General features: G+C 53.4%; 1 protein-coding gene across 4 annotated transcripts in view; it reads left to right on the plus strand.

Moving 5' to 3' along the window:
• Positions 1 to 19440, plus strand: part of CPNE5 (copine 5) — a gene marked incomplete at both ends in the record, with an annotated part of 89748 nt that overhangs the window by 58018 nt on the left and 12290 nt on the right. For all 4 annotated transcript variants that reach the window (XM_082663581.1, XM_082663582.1, XM_082663583.1 and 1 more), the window contains 5 exons: positions 709 to 812; positions 5583 to 5687; positions 13060 to 13101; positions 15171 to 15246; positions 19233 to 19286. In XM_082663581.1, coding sequence (XP_082519707.1) covers positions 709 to 812; positions 5583 to 5687; positions 13060 to 13101; positions 15171 to 15246; positions 19233 to 19286 — 381 coding nt within the window. The remainder of the gene's footprint in view (positions 1 to 708; positions 813 to 5582; positions 5688 to 13059; positions 13102 to 15170; positions 15247 to 19232; positions 19287 to 19440) is intronic.

The following is a 19440-nucleotide window of genomic DNA, read 5'->3' on the forward strand; positions in this document are numbered from 1 at the left end:
GGGGGTCATGGTCCAGCTATAGCTACCTCAGGGTTAGATGAGCCTCTTGTGAGTCAGTGCATGTGAAAGTGATACGTAAACTTGAATGTCCTCGAGGAACCATACAGTCATGTAAGGGAGTGAGGCGATGTGGCCAGCGAGGGCTTGGGGTTAGGGCTTGGGGTTAGGTGACCAAGCTCAGAGTGGCTTGAGTTAGTCATTGCACCTCTCTCTGAGCCACTCAGTACAATAGCGATGATACCTTGTGCATGAACCTTGACCGAGTGGGTGACGTGCCTGCACTCTGCTCCAGACTTCGCACACTTGATCTCATTCAGCCCTCACCACAGCCCTTTGAAGTGTGTACTGCAGTCAGCCCCATGTTACAGAGGGGAAACTGAGGCTCTGAGAGGTTACCTCCCTTGCCTGGTCACACAGCTACAAAGTGGTAGAGCCAGGATTCAAACTGGGGCAGCCGGCTCCAGAATCCACCTGCCTCACTGCCCGGCTGCTCCACCAGACCTGCCGGGTGGGGTTGTTTGAAGATGAAATGAGACCCTCCTAAGTGTTAGCTCAGGGCCTGGCACGTGGTGCAGGGCAGGAGCTGCTGTCCTTTCTAACTGGCTTGGGGCCCAGAATCCCCAGGCCCTGGGGCTGTGTCCCCGTAGGGACGGGGCCCCCCTCCAGGCTTCTGTGCCTCACACCCCTCTTCTCCCTCCTTCCCACCAGGATGTCGCCACAATGCAGTTCTGTGCCAACAAGCTGGACAAGAAAGATTTCTTTGGGAAGTCTGACCCCTTCTTGGTGTTCTACAGAAGCAACGAGGATGGAACGTGAGTTCTCCGGCAACGCTTCACCCCCACTTCTGGGGGCATGGGCTTTGGGGGGAGGGATGGACTGTGGTGACTTGCCGGGCGGGGGTGGCTTGGGCCATCTCCTCCTGCTGCTGCCCTGAGGCCCCTGCTCTAGAGAGGGCAGGGGCTCTGGGTGGAAGTCAGGGGCTCCAAGGTAGTACCCTGGCCACGCAGATGGGGCTGGTGGGGGATAAGGGGCAGACTGCAAGCCCACAGTGCCATTCTGAGGGTCATTACTAAATGGCTGGCGCTGGGCATGTCAGAGATGGAGGGAGCGGGCAAAAACAGGGCTAGGGCAGGAATGAGGGGCCCCTCTGATAGTCTATTCCTTCTTCCACATGCATCAGTCTACATCTCTAAGCCTTGTCCTCGCTCACGCACAGCCTTCCTAACACCCCACTACACATATTCCCCCCACTACTTCCTACTCAGCATGGCAAATCTGGACCCCCTTCCCCCCTTGGCCCCAGACTTCATTCAAAATCCCTCCCATCTTTGAAGCCTCCATTTCCTTCTCTCCTCTCCCTAATCTGGAAGCCACCCACAATATGATGGAAAGACAACTCGTTGGGCAATGTAAGAGGTCAGTGATGTACACAGAGGGACAGATTCTAGGTTGAGGGTCTTGGGACGTAAGTCCTCTTTTCCAACCCGCTCTGTGACCCTAGACAAGTATGCCCCCTCTCTGGGCCTGTTTTCTCATCAGTAAAATGATCTGGTTAGATTAGGTGGTCTCCATGGTCTCTAAGCACCACAGCTCTGGAAGGCTGCAGCTGCTTAGCTGGGATTCTGCAGAATGAGGAAGCGATGGGGCCAGGGAGGTTAATTAGAGAAACGCTGCTGGAGAAGGGAACTAGGAAGAAGGTTTTGAAGGAGAGGAAAAAAATGGGTCCACGGGGTTTGGGGTTTGGGGGTGGGGGGAGGAGCAGGGAAGAATAACATACTAGAGAAACAGTGTGTGCAAAGCAAGTGTGCCCTGAACAGAGGGCAGGGAGGCCTCGCTAAGTCCCCTAGAATCTGAAATTCTGGGTGTGTGCGTGTGTGTGCGTGTGCGCGTGCGTGCGTGCGTGTGTGTGTGTGTGTGTGTGTGTGTGTGTGTGTTGAGGGGCAGGGCAGCAGCAGGGAGGAGGTATGTTTCAGTCGAAGGGAAAACTGATCTTTAAACGAGCGTACAAAACAAGGGAAATTAGGTACGATAATTTGCATAACAAAAGGATCCTTTGTCTCACCGTAGGACTCTTAGCAGGATTTCTTTAAATAATTCTTGTTGACTTTGACTTGATTTGAGGGAGGGAGGAAAAGGTCTGAGTAATGTTCTGGGTGCCCATGGAAATGTCCATGCAAGTCCCCTCCAGAAAGGAGGGCAGGGGCCGCCCCAGGGCTTGTCTCAGCGGCGAGGGCTGACTGGCCAGCAGGAGGGAGGGATTTGGGTTGTGGAACAGGAGATGGACATGTTGCAGAGTGTTTGCCAATGATTATTCTAGCAGAGCGGTGTGTAGGTTGGGTGGGGAGGGGGCGGGGGAGAGGGAGAGACTCGTGACTGACGCGGTGAACAGGTGGGAGGTGCTGCGCCAGGCGAGCTGTGGAAATGCAGGGGAGGAGGCAGGGAGGGGAGGACATGGGCAAAAGGGCAGGGCAAGACCTGGCTCTGCGGAACTTGGGTGGGGACCGCCCACCGCCCCCTCCCTGGCAGACGAGCTGCGGGGAACCCAGACTGTTGAAAATGGCAAAGGAGCTGGTCAGATGGGGCAGGCGATGGGGGTTTATTTGGGGGTGAGTTTCACTTGAAGCATGGGCTGGCTCTGTCTGGGGTGAGGGGACACCAAGGGCAGCTGGAGAAACCGATCCAGAGGGACCACAGGGAGTGAAATGTCAGGCCTGCCACGCCAGGAGGGAAAAGGGCAGGAAGCATCCACGGAGCACCCGTGCTCCTGGCACTGCATATACCTTGTCTTCTTCAATCAGAATCACTGGTCTGGGAGCAAGAATGTGGTGATGGAGAGCCGGGCTCGGCCAGTCGCTGCCAATCATTAACTCTGTAATTTTAGGCACGTGTCTAACCGAATGGAACTTTATGTGATGGTGGAGATGTTCTGTATCTCACTGTCCCTTATGGTCGCCATCAGCCACGTATAGCTGCTGAGCCCTTGAAAGGGGCTAGTGCGACAGAGGAACTGAATTTTTCATTTCATTTTAGTTAATTTAAATGTAAATAGCCACGTGAGGCTAGTGGCTACCATTCTGGACAGTGGGGCCCTACCCTCTGCGTTTCAGTTTCTTGGTGTGTGTGATGGGGAGAATCATAACACCTCCCTCCCAGGGAAGCCGTGAGGATTAAATGAGTTAATTCGGGTTATTAGAACAGGATCTGGCAGCGTTAGTTACGGTTCTTTGGGAAGCTCAGTCACGTGCCCAGGGCTGCACAGCTGGAGGTAGTGGTCCTGGGACCGGAGCCCACATCTGTCTGACCCCGTTGGTTCACACCCTCACCCCACGGCCACGTCCCGAGTGTGTGTTGAAATGAATTGAGTTGAGCTGGGAGATGACTGCAGGGACCATTTCCACACTAGGGCCTTGTCCCCCATGGCAAGTACATCAGGGGATCGAGGGGCCTGTGGATTTAGTGGTGGAAAAGGCGGGGGGCTTGGGGGAGTTTAAAGAAAGTGGTTTCAGGCAAGAGTCTGAAGCAGAAAACAGACCATACAGGGCTCAGGAAGAAAGACCTAGGGAGGAAATGAGGCTAATAGCTTAGAAGACTTGGTCAGGCAGTTTGGCTGGCAAGCGAGAGGAGCTAGAGAAGGCAGTGGTTCCAAAGAGGTGGGGAGACGGGGAGGGTCCACAGCAGGTCTGTGCGACTGTTGCAGGTGGGAGGTTAGGGCTCCTGCAGGGTGCGAACCTTCCTCCCTTCACCACCAGTTGCTGCTCCTGCCTCCTCCCCCAGTCCAGGCTCCTCTTCCTGCCCGACCTACTGCCCCAGCCATGGGCAGCTGTGGCCCCTCCTTTCCCCATTCCTGTCCCCATCACCAGCTCTGGAGTGTGTGGGGAGGTCTCCCACATGTACCTCACACTCCAGTGGGTGGGCGAGAAGGAGCACAGAAGAGAAACGCTGAGCCATGGTGACAGGAATGACATTTTGACTTGAAAATTGCCAGAGAAGAAATGGCACAGGCTGTGTGGGTATGGGCGGTGCCCAGGCACCTTCCTGGGTGACCTTTCCAAGCCAGGAGGTAGCTAGGGTGGATGCTGGGAAATCTCATGGGGACAGCCCCTGCCCTGAGCTCCTCTCTGGCTTCTCGCTGCCCCTCCACGTGGCAGGGCAGGCTTCCACGGCGGGGCCAGTCAGGCACGGCATGGGGAGTGGGCAGGGGCGCTGGATCGGGGCCCAGCTGGGATTAAGCCAATTCTGCACTTTCAGTTTGCAAAGTAAGCTCATGGATTCAGACTACAAGAGCTGAAAGGGTCTTAGAGATCATCTAAGCCAGGGGCTTTAATTTCACTGGCTTGAAATGCCAGTGAGAGCTATGGAAACTCTCCTCTGAGAAATACATTTATTCATTAGTTCATTCTGAAAAAAATATTACATGAACACCTTACTAAGTGCCAGGTGCTATTCTGGGCACTAGAGATATACCAGTGAACAAGGAAGACAAACCCTTGCCCTTATGGAGCTTACATTTTAGTGACAGACTATGAAAGAAATAAGGAGAAAGACAGACCATGTCAAATGTCAAATGGTGACAGATGGGATGGAAAAAGCAGTATGGAAAGGGACTAGGATATCTCAGAGTCAGGGGACCAGGGGGTATAAATTTTAGATAATGGTTCTCAGGGCAGGTGCTCATGTCAAAGAGATGACAGTTGAGTGAAACCTGAAGGAAGTAAGGAGGTGAGCCGTTAACATGGAAATTTGGGAGAGAGTCCTTCAGACAGGGGAACAGCAAGCACATGAAACTCAGGCACCCAGTTCCACTGACGATTTCAAGGGTTCACAGACCCCTAAAGCCCATCTCCAGATCCTTCCATGGATCTCAGATGAAGGAAGTCTAATAGTGGCCAACTCCCTGGGTTTACAGGCGAGGAAATAGAGGCCGAGAGGGGGACAGTCTTGCTCAAGGTCACGCAGAGAACAGGGGCCAGAGCCACATCTCCTGACACTCTTACCTGGTGCAGGAATCCTTTTTGTAGTGTTATCAAGAAATGGCTGTCTAGGAATAAAGACACAGATGTAGAGAATGGACTTGAGGACACAGGGAGGGGGAAGGGTAAGCTGGGAAGAAGTGAGAGAGTGGCATGGACATATATACACTACCAAATGTAAAATAGATAGCTAGTGGGAAGCAGCTGTGTAGCACAGGGAGATCAGCTCAGTGCTTTGTGACCACCTAGAGGGGTGGGATAGGGAGGGTGGGAGGGAGATGCAAGAGGGAGGAGATATGGGGATATATGTATATATATAGCTGATTCACTTTGTTATACAACAGAAACTAACACACCATTGTAAAGCAATTATACTCCAATAAAAATGTTAAAAAAATAAAATAAACTGAAGTTTATACAAAGATAAAAAAAAAAGGAATGGCTGTCTAGCTTCTACCTGGATGCTGCTAGTGACAGGCAGCTCATCACCTCACGAAGCCATTGTTTCTACTGTCTGGCAACTGCAGAGATTAACAAGCCAGCCCCTCTGGTGATCTGAATTCTGCCTCCCTTGGAGTCAGGACTGACAGACTTCCCTCTCTTCTTTGCCAGGTTCACCATCTGCCACAAGACTGAGGTCATGAAGAACACCCTAAACCCAGTCTGGCAAACTTTCTCCATTCCTGTGAGAGCCCTCTGCAACGGGGACTATGATCGGTGAGATGAGAAAATGTCCCCTGTCCCCAAGCACAGGTGCGGGGGGCACGGTCACGTTGATGAGGGCCATCCCATCAGTACAAGCGAGCAGAGCCTCCTGGAGCTGCGTGCTGGTGGCCCTGCACAGGGTGGAACTGGGGATCCCTCTGGCTCCCTGCCCTTCCCTCACCACACCCCGCCTTTTTTCCTCCCAGTCTGACTTTCCCATTGGTGGAAGCCCTCCCAGGTTGGGGGGATGGGAGGTACCAAGGATTTCAGAGAAGCCCTGGTGTGTGTTGGGCGCCCTGCCCGGAGCTCAGTAGCTGGTCTTTTCACTGTGCCCAGTGAGGGGCAGGTGGGGGCCAGATGGCGGCTCTAGATGCATGTAGAGGTGACTTCGTCCCCAGCAGCTCCAACTCCTGGCTGAGAGACTCTGGGGAGTCAGGATCCCAGGATATGCGCTGCCAGATGAGTTGCCATAAATGGAGGTGAGGGATGCAGTGCAAACAGCTCATGGAATTTTTTGACGCTACAAAGCCTACTCATAATACACCTCATCATTGTTTGAGTGTAGATTGTTGAGTATAGATACAGATACCTAGTTTCCAATCCTGACCCTGTGACGAAAAAAGCACTCTCAACCTGGGCAAACTTTGACCTGTCTGAGCCTCAGTTTCCTTATCTGTAAACTGGGTACCTAAACATCCACCTACCTTGTAGGGCTGCTTTGAAGCTCACAACCTACATGTAAGGCTCTGGTATACATAAAATACCATTCAGCATTTCATCCACAAACGTTTATTGATGCCCTACCATGTGACAGGCACTGCACTAGATGCTGGGAAGTCAGGAGGAAACAAAACACACAGTCTTCACCCTTCACCCAACCTCTTGGAGTTTATATGCTAGCGGGGGAGGCAGACATTAATCCAATAATTGCACAAAGAAACATATAATTACAAATTGTGGCAAGTGCAGGGGGGAGAGGGGACACGTAGGATGGGAGCTGTAACACGGTATTGGTCTGTGTTAAGTCACAAGAACCCAGCCTGGTTTCCTGGTGGTTGCTATAGCAGGTGGGCGAGCTGGCAGGGGCTTCTCGGGCAGGGCTGTCCAGGCAGCCCTGAGGAAGCTGGGCCTCTGCTGGCCACTCTGACAGGAGCCCTAGGGTGTCAGAACAGATACCTCAGGGCATCCTGGCTGGTGGCATTGGCATGGGCTCCCTGGCACTCTGTTCACAGTGGCTACTGACAGGGTATGTGCGGTGGGGTGAGGGGACAGGAATGAGCAGATGGATGGCCTCCAGGCACCCCTGTCTCTCTCCCTATTAGGCTGCTGATCCAGGAGATGAAGTGGCTTCTTTTCCTGCCTCGGCTGGGACAGAAAAGCCACAGTCTGTTCCATAGGTGGTCATTGAGCACCTACGATGTGCTCAGCACTGCGCCTCCAGCTGTGTGGCATTCAAGGGAATGTAGCCGCATTTCTGTCTTCAGGGGGTTTACAGGGAGCTCAGATGTGCACACATATATTTTAGACAGTTAAATAGTTGTGCAAAATGAGACTGGAAACAAAAATAGGCATTTCAGCCAAACAAACCCCCGTTCCGTGTCTAGCCAGGTCCTGGGGCTTCTGGAGTGGTGGGGAATGGGAGGGGTTGAAGCAACAGGGTCTAAAGGAGGCTCAGGGCAGGGTGGAAGGTTGCGGGGGCAGCGTCAGTTCCTGGGGACAAGGGATGTAGGAAAAATGGTTGGGATAGAGAGGAAGGGAGCGGAAATTCAAGGTTGGGGGATGGGAGAACATGGCAGCTCCATTCTCATAGGGGTGGAAGGAATTGGGATTTCCGACCGCACTGCCTAGAGGTTTCGGGGTTTGTCCAGCTGACCCCCCACAACCTGCATCCCAGGGAAGGCCTCCTAGGGCCTCAGAATCCAGCCTTGTAAGGAGGTCAGCCCAGCTCAGAGGCCTGGGCTCTCCGGTCAGCCATCGGAGGAGGTGCGGGTGTGGGGGGAAGGTGCAGGCTTTGCGGAAAGCCCAGGTGGGCTCCCATCCCCCTCCCAGGCTGAGCCCTGGACTGGTTTCCCTCCAGGATGGCTGGGCAGCTTGGGCCCTCCTCCAAAGCCAGGGACAGATTAACTGTGATGTGACTGACAGTGGTGCTAATGGAGGTGTCAGGTGTGTCACACTGGCCTGGTAGGCGAGTAGACCTGCCCCCTGCTGAGCCCTAGGGTCACCCACATACACAACAGCCACTCAGGAGGTGCAGGCATTTGGGAGGCCCCCGTAGGGCAGGACAGGGTGGGCCTTGTTCAGGAAAACAAGGCCGCTTTCCTCTACTTACGAGGCACCTCTTGAAGTCTCACAGTACACATTGGGTTTAATCCAGCAGCCCTGTCTTCCAGGCCAGCCGGGCACCAGACACCGTGTTGGGTGCTGTGGACACAATGAGCTCTCAGACCCAAGTTTCCTTCTGAGGTTGCTCCCAGGCCAAGGTGGGAGACATGGGTCATAATAATAACAGCAAAGGCTCCTGTGGCACTTCTGAGGTAATTGATGTATGTGAACTAATTTAATCCTCCCAACAATTAGTACCTCTTCTGGAAAAGGTACAAATACTATCCACATCTCGTAGGTAAGGAAACTGAGGCCCAGAGAGGTTAAGTAACTCACCCAGGGTCTTACTGCCAGTAGCATCAGAATCTGGACCCAAGCAGGCTGGCTCTAGGATCTGTGTTCTTAAACTCCAGCGCTCTGCTGATGAATGGTCAAGGCGTGGGGTGAGTGGGGTGGGACACTTGGAGGACAGCTCTAGGAGAGTTTGCTCAGGGGCTTGAGCAGGTCTGCTTCGAGATAGGAGGTATAAGGAAGACTCAAAAGGCCTTGACAGCTGCCTGGATATGGGAGTGAAAGAGACGTAGAGATTATTAGGGTTTGGAGTTTGGAGGATGAGAGACGATGGTACCACTAGTGGAAATGGGAAGTGTGACAGGGAGCCAGACTGTGTGGCTATGGGACAGGTACAGTGGTGTTCTTCCCAGGGGAGAGGAGAACAGAGGTCTGGGAGTCCCCAGGAGGGGGGCTGGCAGAGGTCAGGAGTAGGGGGATGTCAGAGAGATAAGAAGGGACCAAGGGGAGGGCAGCCATAGTCAGGGAGCTGAGAGAAGAGAGTTCAAACAGAAATATCAACTTACTATTGTGAAAAAGAGGGCCAGGGGGTGAGAACCAGGGATCTGCTGAGAAAGGGCCATTTTCTTGGAATGATGGGGGTGGAAACGAGTTAATCTCATTAAGCTTTACTGAGTCTTTAGGACACGGGCCAAATTGTGTCCTAATTGGTTTAAATACAGTATCTTATTTTGTGAGTTTAAATTTCACAATAACCCTAGAAGATGGGTACTAATGACATGCCCATTTCACAGATGGGGAAACGGAGCACCACAGATTATGTCATTTGCCAGGGCAAGGAGAAGGTGCATGTCCCTTCTCCAGAAGTCACTTCTGGGCTGGCCCTCTAATTTGGGGTTCCCCTGGTTTGGGGTCCCCCTGCCTTTGCTGTGTTTCCAGTCCACACAAGACCAAACCCAAGTGACCCAGCTGAGCAGAACCTGAGTCAGAGGAAGTGGACTCAGGGTCAGAATTAATCTAGCCCTCCAGTGGGGTGAAGTGAGGTGAAGGGTGATGAAAGCACTTCTCCTGCCTTCCCTGAAGTCCCCCTGCTCTGTCCTTGAATATTCTGCGACTTGAGGATTTGTCCCTGTTAAACCAAATTCCTCTGGGTCGGGCTGCTATCACTCACTCACACCTTCATGGTGAATAAGTAGGTTTTAAAAGGGTGTTAAGCGTACTGGGTCTTCACCTGGAGAAGGGAGAGGGTTCCCAGGAGCTGGGGGGCTGTCACATCACCCAAACTTCGGCCCCCTGGATTGAACCAGTTGCTTCTCCTTTGAACCCCACCACACGCTGAGCACCGGGAGGGGCTGGGCCCAATACTATGGCTTCAGTTAGGAGTGTCTTATCCCTGGTTCACACATGCACAAGCTGAACTCAGACACAGGAGCCACAGTCAGTGCAGTACAGCTGGGGTTGCACAGCACCTCTGCCATCAAGCCTCACTGCCTGGGCCTGTGAGGCTCGATGCTCTTCTTCCTCCCAGCAGCTTCTCAAAGTAATGGACTGACTCAGTTAGTTTAGGGTGAACCCCTCAAGGCCTGTCGGCCCTCGGGACTTGTAAGCATCAGGGAAACATACCTTTTCCTGTTTTCCCTGCCTGGGAGAGGGAGAGGCTCATTAGGAGCAGACCTACAGCTCGGTTCAGAGGAGGCTATGGACAGAGCTGCTTGGTGTGCTGGGGGGCAAGCCTGGAGTCTTTGCCAGCGTTCCCCATCCTTGCTGGCCTGCTGGGGCTCACACACCCTGCTCTGTCACTCCTGCCCCATGCGTTCAGAGACCCACAGGACACTGGCTCCCTGCCAAGAGGCCTGGTGCTGCTACTGACCAGCTGTGTCTGGCTTTTGCTTCTGCCTTCCCCTGCCTCTGGGCACCTCCTTCTTCCCCAGTTCTGGAGATTTCGGTCTCCGAGCTAATCTGACTCCCTGCAGCCATCCCTGGAGCCTTGGCTGTGATTGCTACTGGGGTGAGTTGGCACAGGAATCTCATACTCAGTGGTCTCAACCTCAGCTGCAAGTTCAAATCCCCTGAGGAGCTTTTTTTTTTTTTTTTTTTATTTATTTAGGCTGTGTTGGGTCTTCATTTCTGCGCGAGGGCTTTCTCTAGTTGCGGTGAGCGGGGGCCTCTCTTCATCGCGGTGCGCGGGCCTCTCACTGTCGCAGCCTCTCTTGTTGCGGAGCACAGGCTCCAGACGCGCAGGCTCAGTAGTTGTGGCTCACGGGCCCAGTTACTCTGCGGCATGTGGGATCTTCCCAGATCAGGGCTCGAACCCGTGTCCCCTGCATTGGCAGGCAGATTCTCAACGACTGCGCCACCAGGGAAGCCCCCCTGAGGAGCTTTTAACAATTCCCCTGCACAGGCTGCACCCCCAGAACAATTGATTCTGAATCTCTGGGGTGAGGCATCAGCATCAGGATTGCTAAAGCTCCCTGGGGGATCCGATGTGTAACCAAGTTTGAAAACCAGTTAATTTCATCTAGAGAGGTTAGTGGCTCTGGAAGCACATTAGAATCAGCCAGGGGACTTTTAAAAACTACCTGTGCCTGAGCCCTATCCAAACCAATTAAATCACGCCTTCTGGCAGTGAGATTAAAAAAAAATTCTCCCCAGTGATTTTTTTGGGTATCCAAGGCCGTGGCTATGACTGGGGTCCTCCTATAGCCTCTGAGCACGTTGGCTGTCACTGATCTAGTCACCTGAGGGACTGGTGTTGGTGGTCCGTTGTTGTGGTGTGCCCACGTGCCACAACTACTGAGCCCACGTGCCACAACTACTGAAGCCCACGTGCCTAGAGCCCGTGCTCCGCAACAAGAGAAGCCACTGCAATGAGAAGCCCACGAACCGCAACGAAGAGTAGCCCCCGCTCGCCACAACCAGAGAAAAGCACGCGCACAGCAATGAAGACCCAATGCAGCCAGAAACAATAAATAAATATAATAAAATAAATAAATTTATTGTAAAAAAACAAACAAACAAAACTATCCCAGGTGTGGCCCAAATGCTAAAGTGGAGAGGAGGCTTTTTTTTGTTTTAATTTCTTTTGGGCTGTGTTGTGTCTCCCTTGCGGTGCGCGGGCTTGTCATTGCGGTGGCTTCTCTTGTTGCAAAGCACGGGCTCGAGGCACGTGAGCTTCAATAGTTGTGGCTCGCGGGCTCTAGAGAGCAGGCTCAGCAGTTGTGGCGCACGGGCTTAGTTGCTCCGCAGCATGTGGGATCTTCCCGGACCAGGGATCGAACCCGTGTCCCCTGCACTGGCAGACGGATTTCCAGCCACTGCATCACCAGGGAAGCCCAGGAGGCATGTTTATAGAGATCCAACGCATGCCAGGCAGTTTTACCAATTTGTCTCCACAGCTATTCTGTAGGGCCGTTATTATCCCTACTTTAAAATGATTTTGTGGCTCAGAGAGGTTAAGCGACATCTCCAGGTCCCAGTGCAAAGGGCCCAGCATCCAAGTCCACACCCCAGACACTTTCTACTCTTTCCAGATCACCAGCCTACCTTCAGAGGCCTAGATTTTATTTTTCTTTCCATAATAATTCTCCTCAGAGAGACATAGTTTTTTGTTTTTCACAAAAATTTAAAGGATTCCTCTAAATGGTGGGCTTCTATGCCTGCCCCATTTTACATTTTGGTAACAAAAATCCAGTTGCTGCACAACGTACTGGGCATCCCTTCATTTCCTGAACAGTTTCTACCCTGATGCGGGAGAATCCGCATCCCACCCCCATGCCCCATGGAGGCTCATCTGAAGGGAGACAGCGCCTCCTTCTGGGGGTTCTGGAACTCCAAGGCCGGCTCCCTGCAGACTTGAGGAGATGGGCCGCGGCCATGGGCCAAATGATGAGATATTCATAGAACACGGGCCTGGGCAGCCGCCTCTGTGTGCCCCATTTAGAACTGAAGGCTGGAGACCCAGCTCCCCCATGCCTCTTCCACCTCTCCAGACCCTGACCCTGCAGAGGGACCCGGGCATCTGCCCCATCCCTGGGCATCCCTGGAGGACTGCTGGTACCAAGGGTTAACCTGCAACCTCCACCTCCCTCCTCTGCCTCTGGTCTGCTAGCCTGTTGCCATAGAAACAGGCTAAAAATAAAATGGGCTCCCAAAGCCCAGCCCCAAGCTCAGGAGTCAAAACAAACTAATTAAAGCAGACAGGCTAAAATGTGAAGATAATTACACCCTCACTCAGGAGCCAGTCTGGCATGGAAAAGCTCAGCAGGCCATCCTGAGTCAGGACCCCTGGGTCCATCCCTGACATGCGGGGTAGCTCCCCACCACTCAGACTCCTTGAACCCCAGGGTCCCACCAGGAGAGCCCACCCTGCTTAGGCCTTGGATCTACGGAGCACCACACTCACACTCTAACGGCCCCACCCCTGATAAACTGCAGTATGGCTTCATGCTGGGATCTGTGCCCCATCTGGGGTGGCCAAGAGAAGGTGGGGTGAACTGAAGTCTGAGGCTGCCTTTCTACATCTTCCCTGAAATTCAGGGAAGTCCCAGTGCAGCTTTGGAGCTGCCTCTGTCCCTAAGACCTTTAAAGGCTTCAAGATAGTTCCTTTGTCTCCTGGGCTGCTGCCTCTTCACCGAGGGCCCTCAGAGCCAGGTGGGTGTTCGTCCATCCCCCTTTGGCCCAGGAGCGTGAGAAGGCCACGCAGGTGGCCCCATTCTCAGGCTACGCAGGTGCTGGGTCAAGTCCATCCCACCATGGGCCCTTTGCCTTACAGGACCATCAAGGTGGAGGTATACGACTGGGATCGAGATGGCAGGTAAGCTGGCAGAAGGACAGAAGGTGAGCAAGGAGGGGGACAGCCCCTGGGAGGAAGGTGGATCTTGCCCTCTCATGGAGAGAGCTATGCCCAGGTCCCCACCCATGGCAGCTTGGGGGGTGAGGGGCCTGGGTTTCCTGTGGAGGGACCACTGCCTCGGTGGCTCTTCCGTGCCCAGCTCCACTGAGGCACCAGAGGGCCTGTGTCCTGCAGGACATGGTGCAAGGGGTGTAAGAGGCCTCTTTTCCTCAAACAGCTGCCTAGCGGCCAGCCAGTGTCTAAAATCTCCCCACATTTGGAAGAACGTAGGATTTTCTGAAATGTGCGTGTTCTAAGGTACAGGCAGATATTAGTGACCTCCTGAGCATTCATGACCACGTTCTCTGTGTGAGGCTAAGCATCGTGCGGTGACTGAAGTGCAGAAGATGAGCTTGGCTCTCAGAGACTCCCTGAAATCTAGCAGGAGGCCCTTGACTCCTCAGAGGAGTTGTTTGTGGGGAGCAGGGCTGACGGAGTGGGATATGGGAAAGGCGAGCATATGAATGGACCCCGGAGCGGTAAGGCAGAGCCTGAGTAGGGCTGAGCCTAACCTTGGGGAGGCCAGGGGCTTCCTCTTCTGTGTATCTAAGTGCCCCCAAGGAGCCAGTATCACTGGGAATTCATAGACGAGGAACAGAACAGGCCTCTCACAACTTTAGTAGAACCCTCACCGGCTCCTGCTTGTCTGTTGAACCAAATCCAACCAAATCCAAGTATGTCATACTTCCTGACTTTTGTGAGCCCTCCATCCTGTGGTGCTACCAGGGGGGTCATAGAGGGGCTTTAAGCCCTCTGATCTCCACTGGTGCCTATCAAGTCTGTGACATGGATGGGGGATGCCGTGAAGGGCTGTGCAAGTACAGCTCTAAGTTAGGCCGGAGCTCCTTCCAAGGAGCTCACCTGCCCAACACCTTCCTGTAGAGAAACTCTAGTGCCAACACTACTCTGCCAGCTCACTCTGTCCCCTCCTCTCTTCGCTTTAACCACATCACAGGCAAGTCAGCTTCAGGCTTCCACCCACGATTCACCTCATCACCTTACCCTGGAGTTCCCCATACCTTTCCTTTACCAGGGAAGCTGGAGACAGCTACCAGACGCCATTGGGTCCCACCATCAAGGAGCTCATAGTCTGAATGCTGAGAGCTGTAAATATGTAGACAAAAGACAGTGTGGACTCAAGGTGGGGCAAGGCCCCAGGGGTACCTCCTGGGCACCACACTCCAGCAGGCATTCCTGGCCAGCATGCTAACCACTGCCCTCTATCAGGGAGAGTGGTGGCGAAAGGCAGCCAACCGCAGGGCATATGCGAGTTCTGCTTTGTACAAGGTTTTGCTGCACTTACTGTCAACACATGCTTGTGGGGCAGAGATGCAGAAGGTGTAAACACTGCAGAAAACACCTCAAGCTGCCTGGACGGACCTAAAGCTAATTGTCTTTTCAAAAAATGTTATTGGAAAAATGTCAAGTACACAGAAAAGTAGAGAGAAGAGTTTAATGAACACTTTAAGCCTATCACCTGAATCTAACAAGTGTTACATGTTGCCATAGTTGCCTTATCTATGTTTTGATGTAGTTTAAGTTACAGTTCATGGCATTTTTACCTCTAAATATCTCATTGAGAATGTCTAAAAAATAAGGGCATTTTTCTAAATAACTACAAATGTCATTATTGCACCTGACACATTGAACAATAATTCTTGAATACCATCTAATATTCATTTCATGTTCAAATTTCCCCAGTTGTCCCCAAAATACATACTATTGCTCGTTCGTTCAAATAAGAATCCAAGTATTAGAAGTGGGTCCTATTCTCCAGGACCCTGCTCTTTGCTGGGTGTCTGTTGGGTTTCTTGCTCCATGGGTGACACTGGACTCTTCCCAGGGGCCCACCCTCTCTGCTGGTGTGTACCCCTGGAGCAGAGGCCCCGGGCAGAACTGAGAGCCAGGGGAAGGGACATGAGAGGCGGGGGGATGAGCAGAGGCAGCGCACAGCCTGGGCCTCGCCGTTCAGCAGCAACTTTCCCTTGCAGCCATGACTTCATTGGGGAGTTCACCACAAGTTACCGGGAGCTGGCCCGCGGGCAGAGCCAATTCAACATCTATGAGGTGAGGCAGACACCTGAAGGCTGGGGTTTGCTCTGACTATATGTAGCTCCCAGTTGCTGAGGACTAACAGTGAGCCATGGCTGGGTTTTTTTGTTTGTTTGTTTTTTTGCGGTACGCGGGCCTCTCACTGTTGTGGCCTCTCCCGTTGCGGAGCACAGGCTCCGGACGCGCAGGCTCAGCGGCCATGGCTCACGGGTCCAGCCGCTCCATGGCATGTGGGATCTTCCCGGACTGGGGCACGAACCCGTGTCCCCTGCATCGGCAGGTGGACTCTCAACCACTGCGTCACCAGGGAAGCCCGTGGCTGGGGTTTTTGCTTGTTCTCCTGTGAGGTGGGTGTTATTGTCCCATTTCACAGTTAAGGAGACTGAATCGCAGAGAAGTGAGGGGACTTGACCAAAGCCCAGTAAGTGGCAGACTCAAGAGGCAAACAACCTAAGCTTATCTGACTCCAAATCATTGAGTTATAGTGCCCCCCCTGAGAGAGCTCTTCCAACAAGGAGGGGGAATAGAAGTGCAGGTGGGCAGAGGGTGGGGAACAGTGTCAGAAGGTTCTAGGCCCAAGACCTGAGGTCCTGAGTTCAAGTAGCCTTCTGCCTTTAATCAGAGCAGTCTCAGGGCCTGCAGAATATCTTCTCTTTTCTGGAAGGAAAGAGAGGAACAGGAATCAGGATACCTCCATCTAGACCAGAGAACCTTGGACAAGACACCCGGTCTCTCTGGAGATAATATCATCTGCCCTCCAAGGACACTTTCTACTGCTGAGCCTTTGCCTGTGTGTGTGCTCCCTCTCAGGATACCCTCCCACCTTCCACATCTAGCTCAGGTCCTACTCCTCTGGTGGCCTATTTTCTCCCACTTATGAACTTCATGGACAGCATAGTTCATGCCAGACCTACTGAACTGCAGATACTTATAACCCTAATTTACAGCCCAGGGTTCATATCCTGACTCCACCATGTATTAGCCCTGCGACCCTGGCTGAGTTCTTGCCCCACTCTGTGCCATGCACACTGAGAATTAAATAAGTTACTAGAACAATGTCTGGCCACTAGTGAGCATTACGTCAGTGCTATCTCCTAGTTTCATCTGTTGAGCGCTTGGGTGCCAGGAGATTTACATTTCACAACCATCCTACAAACTGGGTCTATCCTTACATCACTCAGCTAGAGCTGGCTTTGACTCCCATCTCTGAACCCTAATCCCTGTATGCATCTACTCCCTCAACCTGTATCTCTGTTCCGAGTGGGCAGGTCTTGTGTTCCAACTAGACTGAAGCTCCCCAAGGGCAGACAAAGTGACAGCCCTTCCTGTTGCCCTGGTCACATTGGCCTGGGCCCTCCTGGGCACACAGTAGGTGCTTATTATACATTCACACTGAATTCAATTGAACAAGGCTATTTGTGAGAATGGAACGTGATGGATTTCTTTGAAAGAGCCATGATCCTCATAGTTAATTGCTTTGCTTTTTGTAAGGACAAAGGACGGAGCCGTCTCTGTCCCCTCACCCAGGCAGAGAGAAGCACGCTCCGTCTTTGGACTCTTTTTTTTTTTTTTTAGCGGTACGCGGGCCTCTAACCGCCGCGGCCCCTCCCGTTGCAGAGCACAGGCTCTGGACGCGCAGGCCCAGCGGCCATGGCTCACGGGCCCAGCCGCTCCGAGGCATGTGGGATCCTCCCGGACCGGGGCACGAACCCGTGTCCCCTGCATCGGCAGGCAGACTCTCAACCACTGTGCCACCAGGGAAGCCCTGGACTCTTTTAAGGACATTTTTAGGGAAGTGAAGGGAAGGGGTCAGGTCTCCTGGAGTTTGATTCTAAGGATGCTTGACAGGCTCAGATGAGGCCACGATCTCTCAGGCTTCAGTGACTTGTTTTCTCAGTCATTGGTCCCTGCCCCCTTGCAATCAATGAGAGAAACTGCAGCGCTGGCAAAAAGAAGTGCTGTCTTTACACATCTGAAACGCCATCAGGTAGAAAAGGAATTAACTCTGGCAGCCCTGGGGCAGGCCTTGCACCATGGAGGGCATCCCTGGGAGGCCGGTTTGGGCTCAGGAAGGCCCTTCTAGAGTCAGAAGTGCCTGAAGAGAGAACAGGCTTCTGCCAGGAAAGATCCTCATCTCAGGCCCCAGCATCAGCCTGGGTGTCCAACGCATATGCCCAGCTGTCTTCTGGCCACTCCTTAGACTCAGCCTTCCCAAACTGAATGCACTGGCTAAAGTCCCTGCAGCCCTCCTCTCCCCCTGGCCAGCCAGCTCCTCCTCCTGTGTTGTCATCACAGCGGCCATGGCACCTGGGGAGGCATCCTTGACACCTCCTGCCCCTCATCCCACACCCAGTCCATGACTGAATCCTACTCCTCCTGCTACCTAAATATCCTGACATTTGTCCCCTTCATTCCCGTCTACCCCCACTGTCACCGTCTCCCCTGTGTAGGGACTTTGTGACAGCCCCATAATGGCCTTTCCACCTCCTTCCGTCCTCCAGTCAGTAACCAAATATTCCTCCAAAATTGTAATTGACCACATTGCTGCCCTGCTTAACCCCCGACTGTGCATGTCACCCACTGCCTCTGCCTGGTTCGCACAGGGGAGGGGGGAGACTCCACACCAGCTGAGATCCTAAAGGGATCTTTACCTACAAGGGGAGTCCAAGCTCCTTCACACGGGTGCCATGCCCCAGTGACCCGCAGTCTATGTGCAACTGGGGGGGCGGGGGAGGGCGTGTGTAAGCAGCCGTATACATCACAGCTCTAGGAGCCCCTACGGTCTAGCGCTGTCCGCTCCCCTCTACCCATCCCCACTCTCAGCCCCATCATGCCATCTGAGGCTCTCTGAACCTCCATGCTGTCTCAGTCTCCGTGGCTTCATTTGTGCTTGTGCCTCCCTTGGGGTTCCCTTTGCTGTTCTTGCCTCAGGAAGCCCCCACCTGCACACCCACTCTACCCCAGGGTCTGAAGTAGATGCCTCTCCTTGGTGCTCCTGCTCTACCCCCCACCCCACTCCCATACCTATTACCTGTTTATCATACTTCCTGCCCCCTCAAAGACCACGATGTCCTCAGGAATGGGGGCAATGTCTTACCACTGTATCCAGAGCCAGCACAGCTGCTGGTCCTGGGAGCCCCTCAGTGCCCCTTGCACAGGAGGGCAGACCCCACACCTGCCCTGGAGACCCTGGGGATGTGAGGAGAGGGAGAGGAGGAGGCTTAGAACTCCAGCTCAGGAGTTGGGAGGTTGCTAGGCTGGCCCCTAGGGGGTGCAGCCGGTTAGGGCTGGAGAGGCTGGTGGGGTGGGGTGGGGGTGGGATGGGGGAGGGGCTGTGTGCCAGGTTATGCATGAAACCTCAGAACAAACAGGATGCTTTCTCAGTGCCCACTTCACAGAAGATCTGAGAACAAAACAGTGCTTTAATATTAAAACAGTTATAATTAGAGAGTGGAAATGTGGCATACAGGCAGATTTAAAGATAACAGAGCAGACTTCAAAGAAATGTGCTTGTGGCCAGATTTTTCGGCGATGCCCAGGCCCCCAGGAGTCCGTGTTCATTCTCCTCCACTGGGAGGGCTACTTTGGGGTAAAAGTTCGAGATCCGGTAAATTCTAAAAGTTCCACACCCTCATAGAACAGGTTGGGAAACTGAGGCGCAGTGTAGTCTTGGGGCTGCAGTGTGCCCTCATTTCGACGGGCTGCCTAGCAAGCTGTCGTCCCGTGAATGTCAGTGAGCACCATGTCATCTGGGTGACTTTCATGCCTGTGGTGGCTCCAAGGTTGTTCTGGGCTTCTCTCCCCAGGCTCTCAGTTTCCACCTGCACAGCCTGCTAGCCTCCCACCTGCACTTCCCACCTGTGACCGAAATCCAGTTCGTTCTTCCTTCTGTGTCTACCTAGTCACCCACGACTCCTCCCTCTCTCCTGCCTTCAGGGCCACGCCCAGCCCTGACTGCTTGGAAACGCTCCTTCTTACCTGGTCACCGTTTTTTTCTGCAGGTGGTAAACCCGAAAAAGAAAATGAAGAAAAAGAAATATGTGAATTCTGGCACAGTGAGTAGCCACCCCCTTTCTGCCATGGGTGTAGACATCCCGAGCTAGGTCTGGTGGCAGGAGTCATGTGTGTCTGTGTGTGCTCCTGCGGGGTGTGGGAACGAGACCTGGAGGGTTAGGGGTGGGGAGGGATGGGGCCGATGGAGCAACACGA

The sequence above is a fragment of the Grampus griseus genome (assembly GCF_964374135.1).
Source record: "Grampus griseus genome assembly, chromosome: 10".
Taxonomy (NCBI): domain Eukaryota; kingdom Metazoa; phylum Chordata; class Mammalia; order Artiodactyla; family Delphinidae; genus Grampus; species Grampus griseus.